At 41.8% G+C, this 22,395-nt stretch overlaps 1 protein-coding gene across 7 annotated transcripts in view; it reads left to right on the forward strand.

The window, feature by feature from the left end:
* Positions 1-5,208: 5,208 nt before the first annotated feature.
* prrc2b (proline-rich coiled-coil 2B) overlaps positions 5,209-22,395 on the forward strand; it is a 38,016-nt gene continuing 20,829 nt past the window's right edge. For 5 of the 7 annotated variants that reach the window (XM_084046085.1, XM_084046090.1, XM_084046088.1 and 2 more), the window contains exons 1-13: positions 5,209-5,348; positions 9,395-9,575; positions 10,072-10,249; positions 10,972-11,074; positions 12,157-12,220; positions 12,600-12,743; positions 13,122-13,456; positions 13,838-13,974; positions 15,744-15,913; positions 16,738-16,822; positions 16,961-17,138; positions 18,521-18,881; positions 19,223-19,410. In XM_084046085.1, the coding sequence (XP_083902211.1) occupies positions 9,461-9,575; positions 10,072-10,249; positions 10,972-11,074; positions 12,157-12,220; positions 12,600-12,743; positions 13,122-13,456; positions 13,838-13,974; positions 15,744-15,913; positions 16,738-16,822; positions 16,961-17,138; positions 18,521-18,881; positions 19,223-19,410 (2,058 nt within the window). In that variant the 5' untranslated portion in view covers positions 5,209-5,348; positions 9,395-9,460. The remainder of the gene's footprint in view (positions 5,349-9,394; positions 9,576-10,071; positions 10,250-10,971; positions 11,075-12,156; positions 12,221-12,599; positions 12,744-13,121; positions 13,457-13,837; positions 13,975-15,743; positions 15,914-16,737; positions 16,823-16,960; positions 17,139-18,520; positions 18,882-19,222; positions 19,411-22,395) is intronic. The other 2 variants (XM_084046087.1, XM_084046086.1) reach the window with 2 other exon arrangements.

Here is a 22,395-nt window from a genome sequence, read left to right on the forward strand (position 1 = left end):
CTAGCCCTGTCTAGACCTATTTTGTCATGTTCTGTGTACTATTCTTCTCAAACATTTTCATGTCAAGAACCCCCAAATTGATTTGTATTAAGCCACGGAACAAACATGTTCTGCCAGGGACCCTCATAAGAGTTGCATTGTTAAAAACGTTCAAGATTATCCCACGTTTCACAAAGGTTTTTCCAAAATAGCTCATCTACAAGCTCACAATACACTGCACCACTTGCTTGTGTGAGCTTGTAGATCAGTATAAAACAGGTTATAGTGGTTAAAGTGATTTTGATGGCAATAAACTCATTTAGCTGGGGACACCCTGGAACCCCCCCTGGACCCCCCCCAAGGACCACTGGGGGGGATCCTTGAGAAAGACAAAGTACAATGCCTATTTTGTGGATTAGAGGGAATAGTGCAGACAACACCCAACACCTAACAGACCCTCACCCCCAAACAACACACACACACACACACACACACGCACGCACGCACGCACGCACACACACACACACACACACACACTGCTTTCATTTACTAACGAAAGCACAGTTTCAGTACGTTTTAAATGTGAATAATTCTTGACATACCAAACATATGAGATGTTGTTAATCTGCATACAGTAATACTGTCACCATATATATCTTAGATGTATAATCTCTATATTTTGTGTCTAGAGATAGTTCTTACAGTGCCATATTATATTAGTGTATGTATTTCAGTGGGGCCTGGGACCCCCAGGGGTGTTAGATGGGGTCTCCAGCAAAATAATTGATAGTTCACCTTCACCATTATTTACATGTACAAGTAAATAGAGAACACACAGGAATCACCATTTAAATCAGAACTTCATTCATTATTATTTCTATACATACAGTAGACTATAATGGAATTCAAGACCATATCGGACCGAATCATGCCAGCAGCCTAATAATGAAACATACATGAAAAACAGAGATGAAAAATCTTATCAACTAGAGTTATGTGGCCTGATACATGAGTATCAAATTGGGTGTCCTCGAAATTAAACGGTTTGAGAATCACTAGTAGCTCAACTGACCTAGATACTACTACATACAATGTGCAAATGTACTTGGGGGCAATCCTAAAGTGTGTGTGGATTAGCTGTGCTGTGCTGTATTGAGTGGGCCGGCCACCTGCATTTAAAATGTAAATAAATAAGACAACACTATGGCCGGCTCCAGCAGTCTCTCCCCTGCTCTCTCTCTCTCGCTCTCTCTCTCTCTCTTGTGTGTGTGTGTGTGTGTGTGTGTGTGTGTGTGTGTGTGTGTGTGTGTGTGTGTGTGTGTGTGTGTGTGTGTGTGTGTGTGTGTGTGTGTGTGTGTGTGTGTGTGTGTGTGTGTGTGTGTGCGTGCGCGTGCGCGTGCGTGTGTGTGTGTGTGTGTGAGGACAATTCCCCATGTCCTCACAAGATACATGGTTGTTTTTATGGTTAAAAACGTTTTCAGATACCATCTGTCATTGTGTATACCACCAAATAGCCTCCAAACATCAAGAAATGGCATTGTGTTACCACAATGACAGATGTCACTGTGTTACCACAATGACAATTCTTGACAATGCTTGATTTTCCAACCAATCAGAGCAGCACTTTATCTCCCAGTGATGGGATACACTGAACAAATTATGGGATGGATTTTGCCAACCAGCAACAGCATATTTTCCGAAAGCCCAAGAAGGAGAAAGCTAGTTTGTCTGACATTTATGGGGGAGGTTTGCAGCATTAAGTTGTTGTGTAAGCATTGTTTGTATTTTTCCATTTGATGAATATTTTGGTTTAAACTAAAATCTCATTTAGTTTAAACTTCAGTTACATTCTTTACATTATTCCTTAATCTGTTTGAAACTTTAAAACAGTATAACATCTGTCCTCCCTATTGTGTTAGAACAAAGGGGGACAATAAAATGTGTCCATATCACAAGCACATCTTAATTAACATCTGACTGCTTGTGTGTGTGTTTTGTGAGCTTGTAGATCGGCTGTCTTTGGTTAAAAAAGGTTTAAAATGTTGTGTGGCAATTAAAACGTGTGTGCATGTACACACACACACAGACACACACACACACACACACACACACACACACACACACACACACACACACACACACACACACACACACACACACACACACACACACACACACACACACACACACACACACACACACACACACACACACACACACACACACACACACACACACACACACACGTTTTAATTGCCCTGAGTTCTACTTGGGGATAATGGGGTTGTATGGGGTGGGTGTCATGGTGCCATTAACATGTAAATAGCCAGTACCTTCTGGTACTCTTTTCATCCCTGTACATACACACATTCATCCCTGGCTTACTTTAATCTTTTATTTCTTTTTACGTATCTTCTTTATTAGTAGTATTTGTTACTCCTAGCTGTATCTCTTTTTTTGTATCTGTCCCGTGTTTCATAACTGCTGCCTGCCACACCATGACAACTGCATTTCCCCCACGGATCAATACTATAGTCTATATATCTATCAGTCAGTGTCAGTCAGCCCTATCTGGCCCGCAGCTGGTTCAAAATGCATGAGACCAGATGTCCTCTCACTGCCTTGTACCACTGGCCACTCCAGTGAAGTACAGAATTTATTTTCTTAGATTCTTATTCTTATTTTAAAATGTTAAAGCACTGCACTGGCACCAAGGGCTGCATCTTGCATCTATGAACTGTACAACCACTAAATCCCCTACTACAGCAGTGGTTCTGGGGTCCCCCAGGGGTCCTTGAGGGAGTTCCAGGGGGTCCCCATTAAATATAGTTGATATAGCATCATGGTCAGTTTAACCACTTCAACCATATATACTGTACAAAGGTTATTTGAAGACAGACGGTTTATAAGCTCACTATCTGCTATTTTCAAAGAATCTTGAACAGTTGAGAACACAAATCTTGTATGGGTGTCCCTGGAAAAAAATGTTTTAAGATGACAATATTGGCAACCAAATAAATATAAATTTGGGGTCCTTGATATAAAATGTTTGAGAACCACTTCCCTACAGAGCTGAGATTTCTTCTTCTAAACTGGTGTTCAGATAACAGCCACAACATCAAAATATGGGTGAGGCTTTAATGTGAGTGCTACATGAGTTGGGGGTCATTTCTTTTGGCAAGCTCCCGTTGTCCTGTGTCCCGTGTCTCGGTCCCGTTCGCAAATTGCACACAGGTGCTCTTTTATGCCGGTTTTGAAGGAGGGTATAGGGAATCACACTTTTTGATGGCTGGTGGTAGGGCATTTCACATTTTGATGGCATAAAAGTAGAATTAATTCAGACTCCATGTTTGTGCCGAATCTGGGGGGATAGAGATCAGTGGAGATCTATTGTATGCAACGTGTGTGTGAGGGTGGGGGGGGTGGGTCACTGCTGTTGAGGGGATACATGCAAATGAGCTAAACCTGTTTTTACACAGGTTTCACCACAACCAGGGCAGTCTGGGTACCCACTCACTGGTTCCAGTGACCCCAGTATCACCCCCCCCCCCCTAAAATATTTCACCCACTTTTTTCATTTGTAAACCTGTGATGTTCTGAATCCTTGACACAATAGGTGTTGACTCAGGCAAGGATGTAACGTTTACATCCTTGCCTTTACATTGTAAACAGAGAAATGGCTTGTCTGTCTGATGCATTTCCAATGCCTATCCTCGCTGAGACATGCACTAATCTGGTTGCAAATATTGTTAATTAATCAATTTTTGATGAACTGAGCAATGAGCAGGCCACACATATTTTTTTTTAAAGAATGGCTATTTTGCAGGTCCCGTCAAAAATATGATATAGGCCTATTATTTTGTATTTTTCCTGCATAACACGTTTATTTCTACTAATGTTGATGATGATGTCTTGTATATTATTGTATGCCTTGATGAATTGAATACACAATGGAAACAAGCCCTCAGGGCTTTTTGTGTTATCCTTTTAGCACCATTGTATAATCGTACCACTGTACTATTTGCAAACTGTTAATAAAGTATTCAATAAATAAATCAAAGGGAAAACTCAAATGTTTGTTTCTTAAGACCTTAAAGTGGGGCCCGGGGACCCACAGGGACCCTTGAGGGGATTTCAGGAGTCCCCCAGGGGTGTCAGAGAGAAATATACTTTCAAATTCTGTGTCCTTGAAACTAATCCATTAAAACCAGGAAAGCGTCTGTGTCATTTTAGATTTTTGCATTGGCTATTCAAAAAATGCAGATATATAAGCTCACAGCACTTCGTGCTGCGAGCTTGTAAATCTGCTATTTTTGAACATTTTTGAAAAATTCAAGTCATTAGAAGGCATTTAATAGGCACAAAGAGGTCTCTGAATTGAATACACAGGACAACGGAAATAAGCCCTCAGGGCTTTTTGTGTTATCCTTTTAGCACTGTACTATTTGCAACCTGTTCATAAAGTATTCAATCAATGATCAATCAATCAATTTGTAGAATCGGCCTCAGGTCAGTTTCAGAACCATCGTCTTCTTAATAATAAATGCGGCCAATAGGGGCCACTAGATTTAAAGCTCTCGCCTCTGGTCTAGTGTTGCCATCTCGGCTTATTATAAGCGACTTTGGGCTTCTTTTTCTGTAAAGTTGCTTGTAAAAATTGGTATTTGCGGGTTGCCGTTTTTGGGGCTGGTTTCTAAAGTGTACTTGATTATTTAGGCAGCCACTGGTTTAAAAAACAATTACAAAAAATTGGGGGGGTCCCCAATTTTGGGGGGTCCCCAGCTACATGATGGATAGTTAGGAACCAAATGGACCCTTATGGGTCTGTAACTCTGAGAGTGTACACTCTCAGAGTTAAATTAACATTACCATTAATTTTACAATATAAATTGGGGTCCCAGGTATAGAAATGACATTAAATGGGGGTCCGTAGCCTAATGCATGTCAAACTGGGTGGTCCTTGAAATTAAAATGGTTGAGAATCACTGCTAGAGCCGTAAAGATCTTCTCTCATGGGGGTCCCTTTCATATCTTTTCAAATGGGGGTCCACGGGCCAATAAGTGTCAATTTGGGGGTCCTTGACATGAAAAAGTTTGAAAACCACTGGCCTAGTTGCTTCTTTTGGGCTTTTGTTGCTTATTTCTCTCAATGAACCTGGCAACGCTGGTCCCTCCCCCAGCGACGTATGACGGTGTCCGGTGAAGAAACGCTTCATATCCACATCCAGGCCGGTCTGGTCCCCAGCAGCAACAACACTCACTGAACAACCTTCGGCTGTTACAATCGCCGTCCATCCTCTGAAGAAACAGTAAATCGTGGAAATACATCACTACCACTAGATCTGAAGTACATTTAAATCACATAATCGGTAAGTTGCGGACGTGTGCGGTGGGGTTATTATGCTCTTTTTCTGCTTGCTCTCCTCCGACCGGCCCAGTTTTTATTGTTGCTTTGTTCTGTGGGCAGCAGCCATTTTTAATCGTCTTGTCCTATATTTTCCATCGCCGTCTACCGACGTACTGAACGCTGGAAAAAACGGTGGAAATGTTCTTTTTTTACAAGGCCCTGGATAATGACATATACTCGGCACCTCGCTTTAAGTTGACAAATGTAAATTCATACTGTTTCATGCTTAACCAGGCCTAGTTTGTGGGGTTTTGTTTTCGTTTTTCCTGCCAGGAACTTGTACTGTTAGTTTGCGAGCTAAAGCAGTGTTGCCAGGTTTTGTGAGATAATCAAGCAACAAGCCCAAAAGCAAGCCCTTAGCCCTTTAAACATAATTACATTGGCTTCTTGAAAAGAGCCGATCTACAAGCTCGAGCTTGTAGATCGGCTATTTGGGGGGGAAATCGTGGTGGAAATGTAGAATATTTATTGGAACATTTTAAACACACAATCTTGTCTGGCTGGGGGTCCATGGCAACCAGCAACTACCAATATTGTATAAGCAACTTTACAGACAAAATAATATTTAATACTTTAACAGTTTTCTGAAAAAAGCACCGTTCAATACAAATAGATGCCATAATGATTAAACCCAAGAAAACGCTATTTTTCCAATGGGGTCCCTTTAGCCCAAAGCCGCTTATAATACGCGGACATGGCAACACTGTGGAGCTAATGCTAAGGCTTCGTTTAACCGTCCAACCTCAACACTGTTTTTTATGGTGTTCATAGGGGCTTAATAAACCTAAATAATAACAATAGTCAATGTACCTCGTCCTTTTAAAGCCATGTAATGTATTTTAAGGCCCTCCTAAATGCTGGTTTTATATAAACAACCCCGTAAGTGTTTACATAGCCATTTTGCTAGTATTTTTAGCTAGTTTCGGCTGGCTTGCTAACATCAAAGGACCTTGTTGTCGCCTTAATTAAGCCACGACAACTTGGTAAGGTTGATGACTCTCTGCTTAAGTTTGATCAATTAGTCTCGCCTTACATGATATAAAGTAGTTGCTCTCCATTTGCGTACAATTAATACATAATTAGCTTTTTATATGTAGCGTTTATCGTTCCGAGGGGGACAGTGGGTACCGTAACAGCTTTAGCTGGGTCTGGTCTGGCGAGGTCAAAATGTTCTGATGCGGTGGGTAATGTATTTAGTAATAATGATCGAAATCTACAAAGTAACTAGTAACACAAGTTTCCATATAATTGTAGTGGAGCAAAAGTATAATATTTTCCTCTGAGGTGTAGTGCGGTAAAAGTATTAAATTGTAAATGCCGAAGGAAGTAAAAAAATACCTCAAATTGTACTGTACTTGAGTAAATGTACACCAATAGTCGATTTCAAATAGCATTTCCACTTGCGACCACCGAGGCATTATTACGATTCGTCTGGTGATGAGAGCTTGAATGCTATTTGGTTAGCATGGGCCAGAGACCTAACTAAACCAGAATGAGACTACATGGACATTTTATTATTTAAAGAATCAGTGATATTTTGTTAGCTGACATTTCACGCCAATGATCTCATACTTGACCAACATATTTACTATGGTGATGCATGGTTGAGCTTGACCCTAATTCACCAGGGCCTCCGCACTTTACCTCAAAATGTGGTATTTTCATCCGTGTTATATTTTCCAAGGCCATCACAGACATCTTCAGCCTTGGACCAAGACTGCCATATAGATAATGATATTTGTTTATCTCTGTCAGTCTTGGATGTCACCCCCAAATATATACTGGATGTCTCTGTTTAATGGTCCATACATGTACAAATACAAAGTTCTTCGTATAAAAACCAGCCTTGTGTTTAGAGTGTCCACTTTGTGATTAATTGGGAGGTCAGGGTTCCCAGGTCGAGTCATACTCGAGAGGATGGCCTTATATAAGCTGTCACCATCATAGGCTACCATGGAGTTCTGGCAGTGTCAGGAATTTTGGGCCAAATTCGTGCAGTGACTCTATTTAATTGTACCTAGTACTTGATATACTGTAATTCTGGCATTGGCAGACATGGACTGCATCTGGATCTGATATGTAACATATTTGGGGTTCACAAATGTCAACATTCAACGGATCTGTGGTTTGTGGGAATGTGCAATGGCAATGTTTTTCTTTGCTGACCAGGTTCACTTAACAGGATTCACGTGCTATCACTAGGAGCATGAGGGAGAGATTGATGGCACATTTGATTGACTTTAGTCTAGGATGGTCCCTCATATTGTCAATCGAAACCATTCCCAGGTTCTGCACCTGCAATCTTGTAGGGTCTATGTCCAAGCCAACTTGGCTTTTCGGCTCGTTGTGTTCAAGTACTGACGTCTGCGATATATGAATTATTCAGCTGGTGTTTCACACTGTGGCAAATCATACAAACTATAACACAATGACAAGACCTTGTCGAGTATATCAAACTCGACAAGCACTGAGTGAGAAGTGGGTGTATGCGTTTGTGTAGCCTGTGATATCTGAGAGGAAAAATCATGTTTTCTTAGGTAGAGTTGGTATCGATATTGCAGCCAATGATTATTGAAATCGTTTCAGATTCTGTTAATGTATTGAAAAATGGTATTAGTCTTTGACAAACAATCCAATTGTTACATCTATATTGTTATTTGCTACCCTTAAAGAAACATTTGGCGTTTATATAATTTTCAGAAGAACAGTGTTACAATCTCCTGGATAGGGTGTTTTTGTTCCCACAATAATTAATTTACCAGCAGAACATCTTGGCAGGTAAATTTGTATATCTGCCTATTCAATTTAGAAATTAATAAGTAGGGGGGTGATAGGTGAGTCTGACTAGATGTTTGAAGGTTTTTCATGCACAGTGGGGAGGCAAAGCAACTTGGACATTCAGTCTGAACATCCTTGTTATATTTTCCAAGGCCACAGCAGACATTGTCAAAAGGTGGTATCCAGTTAAAAAAGGACTAAAACGTCATCATGAAATCACCCCATTCTGCCCTACAAAGCCAAAGTGCAGCGACACACCGACTTATTTGTGGATCCCAAAGGTCAAATTAGCCTTAAGGATTTTTGGGGGATAAACGATTACCTCAAGAACAGATTTATAATTGGCGTAATATCACTTATATGCTGATATCTTCAAACACTTTTTTTCATCGTTACTGCACTTTGGCTTTGTAGGGCAGCATACATCTCGCACAATTTCATAGTCCGTACATATTAGCGCCACTCTCAGGAGATGTATGGACATGTTATGGATGGAAACAAACTCAAAGATGTCACTAACAGCCGTGTAGTGTGATGCTTTGTACAAAACAAATAAGTGAACACTGACAGTTTAAAGTGACCGAAGCTTTTTTTCCCGTGGATTCCAATGGACATGTAGTGGCTCATTGGACAGCGGCGAGCAAATGTCCTGTTATGGTCCAGATCAGTGCTTCCCAAACAGTAGGTCGTGGACAAAAAAACCCCAGCAAGAACTACTGAAAATAGCAGATCTATAAGCTCAACACGCTTCACATCGCTTTGAGCTTGTAGATTGTCTATTTTCACTAGTTTGGGTACTGGGGGTTGGGTCTCGAACTAAAACGTTTGGGAACCACTGGTCCAGATTAGAGCTCTGCTGCTCTGAGTGGCTCAGGGCCGCGTCAGATTCTTGTGGGTGAATATGTTCAAACTGAAGTAATTGGACAAAAACACTCCTGCATCTGTCTCCTTTTGTGTTTTAACAGTTAAATATTGCTCTGTTTATGGCTGTGCATCACTACACCACTGGCAGTCTGCCTGGGCTTTGAACTCTCAAATTAATTGAAGGGCAGTCTTCTGTCAAATAGCTTTAATTGATCTTAATTTGAAGTCTGTAGAAATAATATCCTGACTGATAGTTGCCTAAGCTTGACAGTTTCATTAGACATTTTTGGTTTAAATATCATGGGTGTGTTTTTCAGTTTGTTGATGTTACATCATGCTTGATTTAGTTTTCTTCTCATTCGACAGAACCAGAAAAAGCACTTGGAAACCGGCGCAAAGAAAAAATTCCATACTAGATGACATTACATCGCAATGTCCGATCGTTTGGGGCAAATAACCAAGTCCAAGGATGGGAAAAGCAAGTATTCCTCACTCAACCTATTTGACAAGTACAAGGGAAAGTCAATAGAAACTCATAAAACCACAGGTAAGATGCTGTCCATTCATCATAATTACTTTTACAGAGGCTGTTGCCATACAGATTGTTTTTAATGAAATGCATTTGGTTTTGACAAGCTAGCTGGAATTGCCAAATATTTAGAATACAGTCACATGTTGTCACAACTCTTGTTAATACTTTACATTGGCTAAATATGTATAAAACTCAGACACACCGCAGCCACTTTCCCTTTGAAAACGGGGGAAAAAAAGAGGAAAAATAGCAGATCTACAAGCTCACAATGTGGCGCATTGTAAGCTTATAGATCGGCTAATTTAGCTGCTTTTGCACAATGCTCTTGTATGAAGAAGTATGCCATTCATTTACAAAAAAAAACATTCTGCCCGACAGCAACACTATAATATACGTTTTTTATTTTGTAACAAAATAATGTAATTGAACATGTGGACAAGGTATTGGCTCTCATACAGTGTACCACTCCCCTTCTCCTTCTTTATCCCTGGTTCTGTCCATTTTACCCCAGTAGTTCCGCGACATGGCTTACAGAGTCTTGGCAAAGTGGCTGCAGCCCGCCGCATGCCCCCACCTGCTCACCTGCCGAGCCTGAAGTCTGAAAACAAAGGAAACGATCCCAACGTGTTTATTGTGCCCAAAGACGGAACAGGATGGGCAAACAAGCAGGAACAACCAGATCAAAAGAGGTGAGGAGTAGAGCCCAACCGATTCCAGATTTTTGGGGCCGACCCCCATATCGAAATCGGGACATGATTGCCATTACCGACAAAAAAAGTCAACTAATGGCCGATATGTCCATCAGATTTTGATGATGTCAGAATGTCCTTGTTTAGAGACTCCCAACATCTTTATAGATGGTTCATCCCATAGTAACATTAAGACAAACATCCAATGAAGCTGGTATGGTTCCTAGTAAGTAAATATGGTTGGCAGTTGCCAGAATACTTAACCCATTAAAACCGGGAAAGCATCTGTCATCTTAGATTTTAGCGTTGGCTACTCAAAAATAGTAGATGTACAAGCTTGCAGCGCTTGAAACTGCTATTTTTGATAAATCTTTAAAGAAAAACTGGTTTAGAAGGCATTTGTAGAATCGGCCTCAGGTCAAGCCTCCTAAGTTGGAATAACATTGCTACAGCACAGCTGTTCTAACTGAATGGATCATAATGTTTGGGTTCATTAGGTTTGGCGATGTCACCGCCATGACATCTCAAAGTGAAACTGTATGCGTTCCATGAGCACTGCACATCCGCTGGGTTTCATGCCTTTGACATTATTGGCTTGTGAAAGAGAACAAGTGACACTATCACAGCCATAGCTGTCATATCACTACATCATCATGAATTCAATATATCGTTCAGCCCTAATGTGCTGATGTTCTGATGGTGTTATTCTTTTCCCTCCCCAGTACTATTGCATCAACAGCACAGCTGCCGGAGTTGCAGCCGCAGCTGGCTTTACAGAAATCTGTCTCCAATCTTCAGAAGCCCACAGCGGTAGCCAGCCAGGAGGTATGTGGGTGTGAAGGGCTTTATTGAACTTCACTGACATAGTAATTAATCAGGGGTGGAATGATTTTTACACAAGTATTATGGCTTTTGGTACAGTCGGGGAAACTACATATTTTTTCCCACTGGCATAAATATGTAGGTAAATATAAATAAATAGTGGCTTTAAACAGTACTGTAATTTTAGGATACATGTTTGCAACTCGATTCTACAATAAAGTTGTTGGCTTTAAAGCATTCTAGCCTACACAAGTGTTCCTTTGTAAAACACTCTTGGTCATTTATTTGTGCATAACACAAAAGGAATAAAGCTCTTATGAGAACACATTTTTGGTATAATTGCCAGTGCATACTTTACCTCTATTCATAGAGCTTAGTGAGATCAGTTTGCTCAGCAGCTAGATGTGAACCAGGTTCATTAAAGCCTTACTATACTTACTAAACCTGACATGAGTTGGTTCTGTACTTGGTGCGCTCATTTTTCCTGTGACACCACATCTCTTCACCAAAATGGCAGATCTACATGCTCTCAAGGCATTGTGTTGCGACACGTTGTGAGCTTGTAGAGCAGCTATTTTTGGTGATGCCCCCCCAGCATAGGGATGCAAGTGGTTAGCAACTAGATTTTAACATGTTGGTTGCATAGGTTAAGCTACCCCAGACAGATGTTGGTATCTGTAATCTGGCTTTATACAGCTGGTTTATGTGCTTACATTTGTGCTGCTGGCTTTTTAGAAATCGTGTATAGGACTTTGTTGCACATCTGGACATTAGTATCACCCTAGACCGTAGAGATACTGATGTGGCCAGGCTAAATGGCAGGCTAGCTTGTTAAAGTCAAGTAACTCATAGGTTGAAATTGTATTTTTCAGTGGCATATGAAGTTATGAACTAATAACTGAGTTGCTCACATCACTAACCCAGATTAAACTTAAGCCATTTGTTCACGTTTGTTCCACATTGAGGGTGGTGTAGAGGCTAGTCCGCCAAATGGGGCATATACTGTTCTACCACAAGATTATGATTTAAACCACACTGTTGCTTTTTGCACCTTTTTTGTAATTGTGTCCTTTTGATTTCCACAGAGCACAAACACAGGTGGACCAAAGCAATGGGCCCAGCTAAATGGAAAGGCACTAGAGCAAGGTGGTGAGTCATCTTAATTCATAGTGTATGACGCTCAGAAACAGAAATTATATTGATATGTAATCTGATTTCTAACATTTGGCGCAGTTGCCAATAGGGTGGCATAGTTTGTAGTCCCAAAACCTGGACAACCAGCATGTAAATCGGCTATTTTCGCTATCTTCTCGCCTATAATGATATTCCCAAAATAGGGATTGATTATTAATTGATTATTTTTAAATATCAATTACTTTTTATTATCAACTAAATCGATTTGTTTGATTAATTGTTAGACTCCTACACTCTGGTCCCTGACCTTGATGCTTGCAACACTGCGTCTGTTTACTTGCGTCAGCCTGACATTCTGTATTTTCTTCGATGCCTGTTGCCATGGTAACTGCAGGTTCAAGGGCCTCAAACCGACTTCAGCCCTTCTCTCACGAGGAATTTCCCACGCTGAAGGCAGCTGGGGAACAGGACAAGGCTGGCAAGGAAAGAAGCGCCTTCGATCCGTCGTATGGGCCCGGACCAAGCCTCCGCCCCCAGAGTAGGTTTGGCAAGACGATGGGGAGAAATATTGGTGATTTATTGGTTCATAGAAGAGCTGACCCAGATGCTTTAACGCTTTATTTGTTGCCGTGGTAACGTAGAATCCATCCGAGCCTGAGATCGATGTGAAGCCTTTATTGAACCGTGATGTCTTGTTTTATTTTTGCCCCTCCAAAAATATTTATTACATCATTCATTATGCATCAGCAGTAATTGGTTCTTTTCAGAAAAAGGATATTTATAAAAACATATACCGCCTTGTAGGCTGTTTTTGCCTATAATGACATGCCCAGATTAGGGAATTGGTTAAACTAAAGTTAAAAAGGTACAATTGTTTTTTTATTATGTTTCTAAATTTTCATTGTTCCATCTCCAGATGTGACCAGCTGGAGGGAGGGGGGCGGGAGGAACCTCCAACCTTCGTCCCTGCCACTCAGCCTGCCCGCAGACCCCGAGGGCAAGCTCAGTGCCATGGCTGAGACCACTGCCACGCCTCCACCCTCATCTCACCCTGCCTCTTCCACCGGCACCGCTGGCCCCACCACCACCTCCTCCTCCAGCGTGGTCACGGCCCAGTCCCCGGTTCCAGACGCCAAGGAGCCCAGCCTGCGACCGGCTCAGCCTGTCCGCAGGACCACCGTCCCCACTGCCTTGCAGAGCCACGCCCACCGCACCCCGACGGCCGTCTACCACGACATGCTGCCTGCATTTGTAAGTACTGCAGTTTTAACAGGAATTGACAACGCTAATATGGGGGTGAGGAACAGTTTAAACACGGTTATTTGAAAATAGCTGATCTGCAAGCTCACGACATCGTGTGGTGAGGTTGTAGATGTGCTATTTTCGGTGAATGTCCCCCCCTCTCCAGAATAGGAATCCTAGGGTTCAAGTAAATTATTGCTACTGGTTGACTGAAATGTTGGGTTAATATTACATTTGTATGTAACGGCATTTTGGGGGAGTACTCTTTTAATGATGGCATTGTAAAAAATATTGACAATCTGATATCCCTCCACATTAAGGCTGTTGATAGTATTAACAATAATACAGATTTAATGACTAAATGAATGTCTGCTCTGTTCGCCCTGTCAGATGTGCTCCAAAGACACCCGTGAGGCCCCGGCCACAAGCGACCATGTGACCCATGTCCCCACCCCCGTGGTGGCCGCTGCCCGCTTTGACAACAGACCCAGCGTCAGGCAAAACTTTACCAATCCGGAGTCTGTCAAGTAAGTTCTGTTACAGCCACTGTGCGATACTTTATAATCTAACTATATAAATGGCGAGCAACTTCCGCACCCTCGGTGGTGACACCCCACAGCTCTGTTATCGGATAAACAACGCACCGCCAGACCACATGTCGCCTACTGACTCGCCACGGCGGCCGCACTGAATTTACGCCTCGCGTAGGGGACATCTCACTGTTCACTACACCTTTTCCACCGCGCAACATAATTAATTCTACTCACCAAATGTCGGACAAAACGGAAGGGGAGGCAGCTTCGTACCGTTTACCGTGCGCACCACCTCATCAACACAACAGCAGGCAGCCGCTGCGGGGGTTTTTCCCTGTTTTTTCCACACTTTTTTTTTGGTCACCATTTTCTCCAGGCACCATTTCTGGTGTAACGTCGGGTGTTTCTTTTCACCAGCCAATCACCTTTCACGTTGCCACGTCCGTTGCCACGTCGCGCTGACGTACGCTAAACAAGCGCTGCCGTGCGCACAATGCAAACGAGCCCAAAGGCGCGCAAAAATAAGCCGACCATTGCTTAGACACAAAGTCAGACCTGGCAACGCAGCCTACGCCAATCATGTGTGAGAGATCTACAAGCTATGGGCCAGAGACGCCACCGTATCTTAGCAACAACTACAGCGCTCACTCTCATTGGTCGTGTCACGCTAAGAGCAGTCTCCAGACAATGGCATCGCAGACAGCTTGCTGTTACTGCTGTAGCCATCACAGGCAGTTGCAGCACGACGGACAGGGCGCTGTGATAGCTGCCATGTCGCTAACGCTAACCTGGTTGTCATGCCTGCAGCGGCTGTGCAATCACTTTGTCAACAATGCACGTTCGTGTGGTGAATGTCTATATTGCTGCTCAGTTCGTCCATTGTTGATGGTGTATGTTTGTGTGTGTCTTCTGGAGAACTATGTAGCTCCACAGCAACTACACTAACTAACGTAATGCCAGGACCGCCCCGTGCAACATGTAGTAATTTCAGATAATTTCGCTCCGATTAGAGCAGTGTTTATCAACCCTTTCACGCCCCACCCCCCCCCCCCCCCCGCCATCTTGCAGAAAGGGCTGCCATTCGCCAGCTTTCAGAAAAACAAGCAACCACCTTCATATTTTTTTTTTTTTTTTTTTTTTTTCCTTTTGGAAATTTTCATCCCACGATTTCCGCGCGGACCACCAGGGGGTCCGCGGACCCCCTGGTGGTCCGCGAAACATACAAAATATAATTTCTTCTACTTATTTTTCATCATTTTGTAACTTTTACATTACACTTTCTTACACTTTTTTTTTGTTTTTTCCCTTTTTGCAAATGTTACTTTGACAATTTGTCTACCCCCATATACACACGCCCACGCGGGCCCCGTGCGCGTACATGCCTCTAACAGCCATAATCCCCATCTATACTGCCCACTCTGTGCTGCAGCTACACGGATACAGACACAGGGACACGGAGGGACCAACAAACGCAAAGCCCCGTGCGCGGCTGGCGTTGAGGGGGGCGTAGCCCCCCGAAACTCTAGTTATTTATAATTGACTAAAGCCGATTAGTCTGATTAACCACCTATTCACTTCAAGCTGATCTTCTGAGCTCGTATATTTGTTGTTTTCATTATTTTTGTAGATCTATTTTATTAAAATATATAATATATTATATTATATAATCTATAGTTAAATAAAAAATAAAAAAAGCATTTTGACATCTGCCAGTTCATTTTGACATCTGCCAGTTCATTCACCGGTTTCCCCTATCCTTTTAGTGGTGAAGTAAGGAGAGAGAATCGCTTCGGCCGCGCCTCGCCTCGCCTCAATTCTCAATCTCAACCCATCCGCCGCCCTGGCGAGCGACCTTCACGGCCAGCCATCGTCAACCCGGAAGACCTGAAGGATCTGGATGAGCTTGACGTTGACACTGAGGACGGATGGGCTGGTGAGGACATACCGAACATTTTGATTTGTTAGCAGCGATCAAAGTTCTTCATCAGCGACAACAGACTTATATCATCTGGAATCTGAAACAGCCAGTTAAGAGATTAACTGTAGAAATGTCCTGGCAATATGCTAAATATGAAATCAAATGCATATATATTTTATATATGCATATATTAGAAGTATCATATTTGTTTATTTGGAGCTTGGGTGAGTTCGGCGTTTGGGTGGATCTTATTCCACTCTTGGCATCACAGCCTTAAGTATGAGAAATGTGGTGGTGGAAGGGTGTATTTAGCTTAAAAATATAATCTATTTATGAGATTATAACATGCACCCGTTTCACATTATTTGAACTGTCCAGCATTTCAAATTATCTGTTCCCTGTCTTAAAGGGGCTACACCATGAATTTCATTTTTTTTTTAGGTTTTTAGTATTTTTTGGGCTCCCCAGTGTCTCTTGTACCCCAAAAAATATTTTTTTTTTAACATTCAGTCATTCATGCTCATTTCATGGATTTCCTGAATGGGCGTGTCTGAACAGGCCATTTCAGAATGGCAGGGCAAGTGATGTCACTTGCCCTGATTTTGCATTGATGATGGCCAGACAGAATTGCTCAGTAGCTCCCCCCTGCCCAATAGGACGTTTTGGTATTGCAGCTGAAAAAGCTTGAAATGACAGACAGTCAGATTGTGAGAAAAAATATCTGGATGTTTTTTAGGCTTACAACCTGTTTAAAACGTATTAGGGGGCAATATTTATAGATAATATATTTTTTTTAAATTCATGGTGTAGCCCCTTTAAATATGTTTTTCTTGTTCCAGGTATTCATGAAGAAGTCGATTACGGCGAGAAACTCAAATTCAGCGACGATGAAGACGGTGAACACAGTGACAAGAACAAGATGTGGTGAGATTGCTTATCTCTAAAGAGTTTGAAAAGACCGCCGCCCGGCCTTTGTGTTTGTTGTGCTGTTGAGCAAAGGAATGTGGGAACAATTTGGAACAAAGGTCCTTGTGTTAAAGCGATTGTTGTTTGTGGTTGCAGGGCGGAGTGGGAGAGGGAGAGAGCGAGAGAGAACCAGCATCAGCGTGAGTGCCAGCCATCCCCAGGTGAGGGGCTTTATCCTCAGGAGACCCCCGAGGAGGAGACTTACCCCTATCACCACCACCACCACGATCCCACCCGGAAGCCCAGTGTCAGATATCCCCCTACAGAGGCCCAGGTAATTCAAACGGGAGCTCAAATATCGTTGCTGTTGGGTAGAAACCTTGCATCTCCGTATTTCAACTTTTTAGGGAAAATAGCCGATTATTTGCTATTTTTGAAAAATTATAAATGGTCAAAGTGGTTATGTGTGCCTGTGGGTTTTATGAATATTGAACCGATGCAATGTATTAACAAGAGCTTGTGACTAAATAAAATGTTACAAGATTTTGACCGGACAGCCTCAATACATAGGCAGTTCACGTAGTTAAACCAATATCAAATACATGATGGTCAAGCCCGGTCCTGGGGCCTTGCGTCAGCACCCAGTTGGGGGGGAGAGAAGCGGGCCCGGGCTTCAGACCATGACTGAGAACCAGTCCAACTGGTGCTTCCCTTACGCTGGCTGCTGATAGGTGCGTTGCGCCCAGTCTCTGGGACACGCCTCTCTCTCTCGTGACATTCTGCATCACTGATGGGGTCCTTCGGTGCTGGGTTTCACCGTGCTGGGCGGTCGGAGAGAGGAAGGGGTGAACAGCGGTAGTTGCCAGCTGACTTGAAACTGGTGCGGACCAGCGGAATGCGACTATTAAAAAACTGAGCATTAAGGTTTTGATGTGATTTCTCACCCCAAAGATCAAATTGACCACAGTAAACCAATGCAAAACTGTCCGTCCCTGTCTATGCTAACTAGTTCTACACGTTACCTCACATATTGCATTGTGGGTATTATTTCCAAGATTGAACACACTGGATTTGAGTTTTTAGACTTCAGTTATGCATACGTTTTTTTTTAAATGATTATGGTCACAAACTTACTAAGATATCGTTATGAGGTCTTTTTATTTTATTTTGGCAGGTAAATTAGCTGGTGCCTACCCTTTAAGACTATTTACAATTTTGGCATTTAGCTGATGCTCTTATCCAGAGCGACTTACAAGTGTGAGATCGGAATAAGCATAGTAAGAATGAACTCTAGTCAATAAACAATGTAACTCCACGACTGATTTCAGTCATTTGGATTCAGTCAGCATGACTTCTATGGGAGCGTGTCACTGACCAAAAATGGGCTATCCACAAGCTTACACTGCGTCTGCGATGTGTCGTAAGCTTGTAGATAGCCTATTTTCAGTTATTAGTTATTTTTAAGATGAAAGCGTATTTGAAGTGGTCAAACTAGCTATAGAATACATGTTCAATCTTTCAGAACCCTAATGATCTCGGATAATACATAAAAGCAAAGCTTAAGGCCTCAATCTGCAATTCAACTGGCTTATAGTATGGCTACCAAAACATTATCATTATTTTACACAAATTGCAGATTATGACTTGGCCTAACAAAACCTTTCAGTCGTGAGATTTTCTTCCTTTAATCCATGCCTACCTCTGTTCTGTCTCCAGACCCAGCAGAAGAGCTCGGTGTCCGGCCTGGCCCACCAAGGCCAGCTCTTGGACGACCAGGACCAGCGCCAGTCCCTGGCACAGGCTCCTCCCAGGGCCAAGTTTGTGTCGGCCGAGCTGTCGGAGGCTGTGGAAAGGGCCCGCAGGCGCCGCGAGGAGGAGGAGCGTCACGCCCGCGAGGAGAGGCTCGCGGCCTGCGCCGAGAAACTCAAGAAGCTGGACGAGAAGTTTGGGAAGCCTGAGCGGCAGACATCAAAGACAGAGGAGTGCCTGACGGATTCGGAGAACAAAGACCCTTCACTGTCGCCAAGTCGAGAGCAAAGTAAACCCCAACGGGAGAGCTGGCAGTACACTTCAAAAGGTAAGAAGCCTCAGAATAGCTGCTGTTCTCAAAAATAGCCGATCTACAAGATCACTTTGTGTCACGATACGTTGAGCTCACAACGTGTAGCTCAGCTCAAACATTTTTCTAAAACAGCCCATCTACAAGCTCAAAGTGTGTCGCATCGCAACACCTTGTGATCTTGTAGAAAGGGCTATTTAAAAAAAAACATGGTTTAAGTGTTCTATAATGGTTCCAAACAATGCAGATAATGGGATACTGATTATACATCAATTTTATATTGGCCTTATTGGGGAGGAAAAACTAAAATAAATGAAACATGAACAGCTGTAAACGGTCGAATGATTTCCCTGCTCCAGATCCGAATGAGGGCACACACTCGCCCCTCCCAGACTACCGGGAAGAGCCCGTTTTCTCCGCCTACCGCAGCAGCGAGGAGGACGGACAGGAGCCTACTTCACCTTTAGGGGACAGCAGTGGGCATCAGCCTTCTAAGCCCGTCGCACCCCGCTTTCAGAAGCAGCCACAGCAGCACCACCAGCAGCAGGTGAGGGCCTGGTGACACCCCTTCAAACCCCCCCAATGTCCTAATTGACAATCTAATGCCTACACCCCCTGCACACACCCACCTTAAATGTTTCTTCTTTTTTAATTGTTGACTTGGAGACGGATAATCTATATAGGTGGATGCACGTATACCTGTATGCATGTGTCTTTTAGGGCTGCAACTGTCTATTACTTTCTTTATTATTCTATCGATTACTTGTTCGATGAATTGAATAATCAAGAAGCACATTTTTTAAAATTAATTTTATATAAATTGTGAAAGACTTTCAAGTGATTTTCTATAATGGTTCACATTGATTTGTCCGATTTAACTGTTGCAGCCCTATTGGACTTAAAGGTCCATGTATGCTACTGTATTCAAAGGAATTGCTTTTTTTTCTAAAAAATCACTCACCCCGTATAGCCGCGAATGCATGGAGAATTTTTGTTGCGAAATCATGTCTAAAAAAAAACCTTGCATGCAAAGCTGAAGTGATGAGCAACTGAAAAATGGAATTGTTTCTTCAGAAGCCAATGATGTTGACTAAACGGTGATTGTGAAAACATATTTTAAATCTTTTTATTATTTTATTTAAATCGATTTTTTTTTAATGGTTCGATTGTTTGTGGCAGCCCTAATGTCTTCATATATTTGTATGCATACAGATATATTAATGTATTTAAATATATGGATGAATGTCGTTTTTTTCTATGGATGAATGTTGGGTTTTTTTCTTTGTTTTTTGTTATTTGCATCACTGCGTGTTTGCTATCATTTTTTCTTTTCTTTTTTTACAATAATTGCAAGGAGATTGAACTAAACTGGACAATGTGGTTGTAATGACCTTTTTAATAAATTGCAATAAAAGTGATAAAACAATTACAATGTAATTTCTCAGGGGATAAGTGGCCATTCTGTAAGGAAAGAGTTGAAGGGAGCAATGGGCTTGGTTCATTACATTAACACAAAATCTGATAAATGGCTGATAATGGTTGATAGCAAAAATCTCACCAAATGGTTAGAGCTAAACAATATTTTAAAACATTAGTCAAGACATGTTTTATGAGGTGGGTTTGTTATGCGCCCCTAATGTAGGAATTTTAAATGGGGGTTTGTTATGGGCCCCTATGTAGGAATTTTAAAATAACAATACACTTGGGGTTTCTCTTTGTCTCAGGAGAGAGACGGGCGTGGCCTGGTAGAGCCCATGGGAATCCGGTCAACTAAGTATAGGGTTTAGCGGTTAAAAGCATCTAACCTTAATTGGCCCATTTCTCCTTTTAGTCTGAGCTAAGCTTAAGCAATAAATTCATATACGGACAACTGTGGAGTATGGCTCGATTAATAAGCTTTAAGTATAAACCTAGATCTACGTCCCTACTGCCAATCCAGTCCAACTTGATCTTGTCACATCAGAACTTTGAAGGTCTAAAAGTGGGTGAACATTTTTTTTTAACTAGGTCCCAACATTTACTGTTTTAAGAGTGGTAGGGTAAGAGTTAAGAAAAAAAGCATGGTGGAAAACAAAGGGAAGGCACAATGTCAATAAGGTGCATCGTCAAAATATTAATGAAATAATGCAGGAATGCTTCTTTGCAAGCAAAGTAGGGAAACCGACTCTGGTGGTGCGCAAACATGGCAGCCATGTTTTTAGTGTAGTGCTAGACCACCTACTGTAGACTGGCTCCCTTGATGTGGGAGTGCACATGCCAGTCAAACTGATGAACTTTCAGTTATATTCCAATTAGTTTTATTGGGTAATACAATTAAGGTACAGCTGCAACTATGGATTACGTTCTTGGCAAATAGTCTTAACCTTTTCAATTCATCCAATCAAGCTCCATATTTTTGTTTTTTAAATTAAAGGATGACTTCACCCATTTTAAACTATCTTCATATAATTGGTCTTCACTAATGTTCGTGACAAAATGAACGGGTCTGTTTCTAAGGAGAGCTGTGGACACTTCAGAAACCTGCCTCCCAGTGACGGCAGCATTAGGGATTTCATACTTTTTTAACATTTTTAACAAGACGAGAACTATGGTTTCCATTATAGCATGCTAACTTTCAGGAATAAAAAGCCTGCAGTTTCTATTAGCTTGGATTCCCCATCGATGATCTCCCTGGTAGGCGGGTTTCTGAACTGTACACAGCCCTCCTCTGATACACAGACTGAGTAGATAAAAATGGTACCATTTCATCATGAGCATTAGTGAGGACCAATTATATGAAGATTGGTTGAAAATGGGTGAAGTCGTCCTTATCATTTTGGGGGAAATAATTCTATTCGTATCTTAATAATAATTTATGATACATGGGGTGTCTGAGTGTTGAGAGTTTATATATTAAATTGAATGTCACATTTGTAGCTATCACAAGCCTAGAAATGATTCATGATCAGTCACGCACAAAATAAATCTCCCATATGTTTAATAATGGACTTACTTGGGCGTGAAGCTGAAGTGACGAGCAACTGAAAAGTCTAGCAGTCAATGATGACTAAACAATGATTGTTTTTATAATGAGCCAATTCATCTCACATCTTTGCACTTCTGTAAATCTTCACCAGCAAATGTTTTTTTTTTTTATATATCCGTGAATCACTGCGAAAACAAATGTTTTGGGTTTTTTTTGTAATCGATTAGACACTTAAACTCTGTAATGTAGACTCTGTACTTGGACCGTTTTTTCAGTGTACACCAAATGTCTTTGCCAAAAATAGCCGATCTACAAGCTCACAACGCATCGCATTGCTGCGTGTTGTGAGCTTGTAGAGCTGCTACGTTATGATTAATATTCCCCCCCATAATATGGATGCTGAGGTTCAATTGGTTAATATTATAACTGGATCTGATTGCCTTTTATCCTGGCTTTATATACAGTATAATAATATATTTTCTTTTACTCAAGATCTTATTTTGTATGTTGGAAGTTGTGTGTAACGGTCATGTTTACAATAAACATGACCTTTAGATATTTCTGTGA

The sequence above is a fragment of the Gymnoscopelus microlampas genome, assembly GCF_963454915.1.
Source record: "Gymnoscopelus microlampas genome assembly, chromosome: 21".
Lineage (NCBI taxonomy): Eukaryota > Metazoa > Chordata > Actinopteri > Myctophiformes > Myctophidae > Gymnoscopelus > Gymnoscopelus microlampas.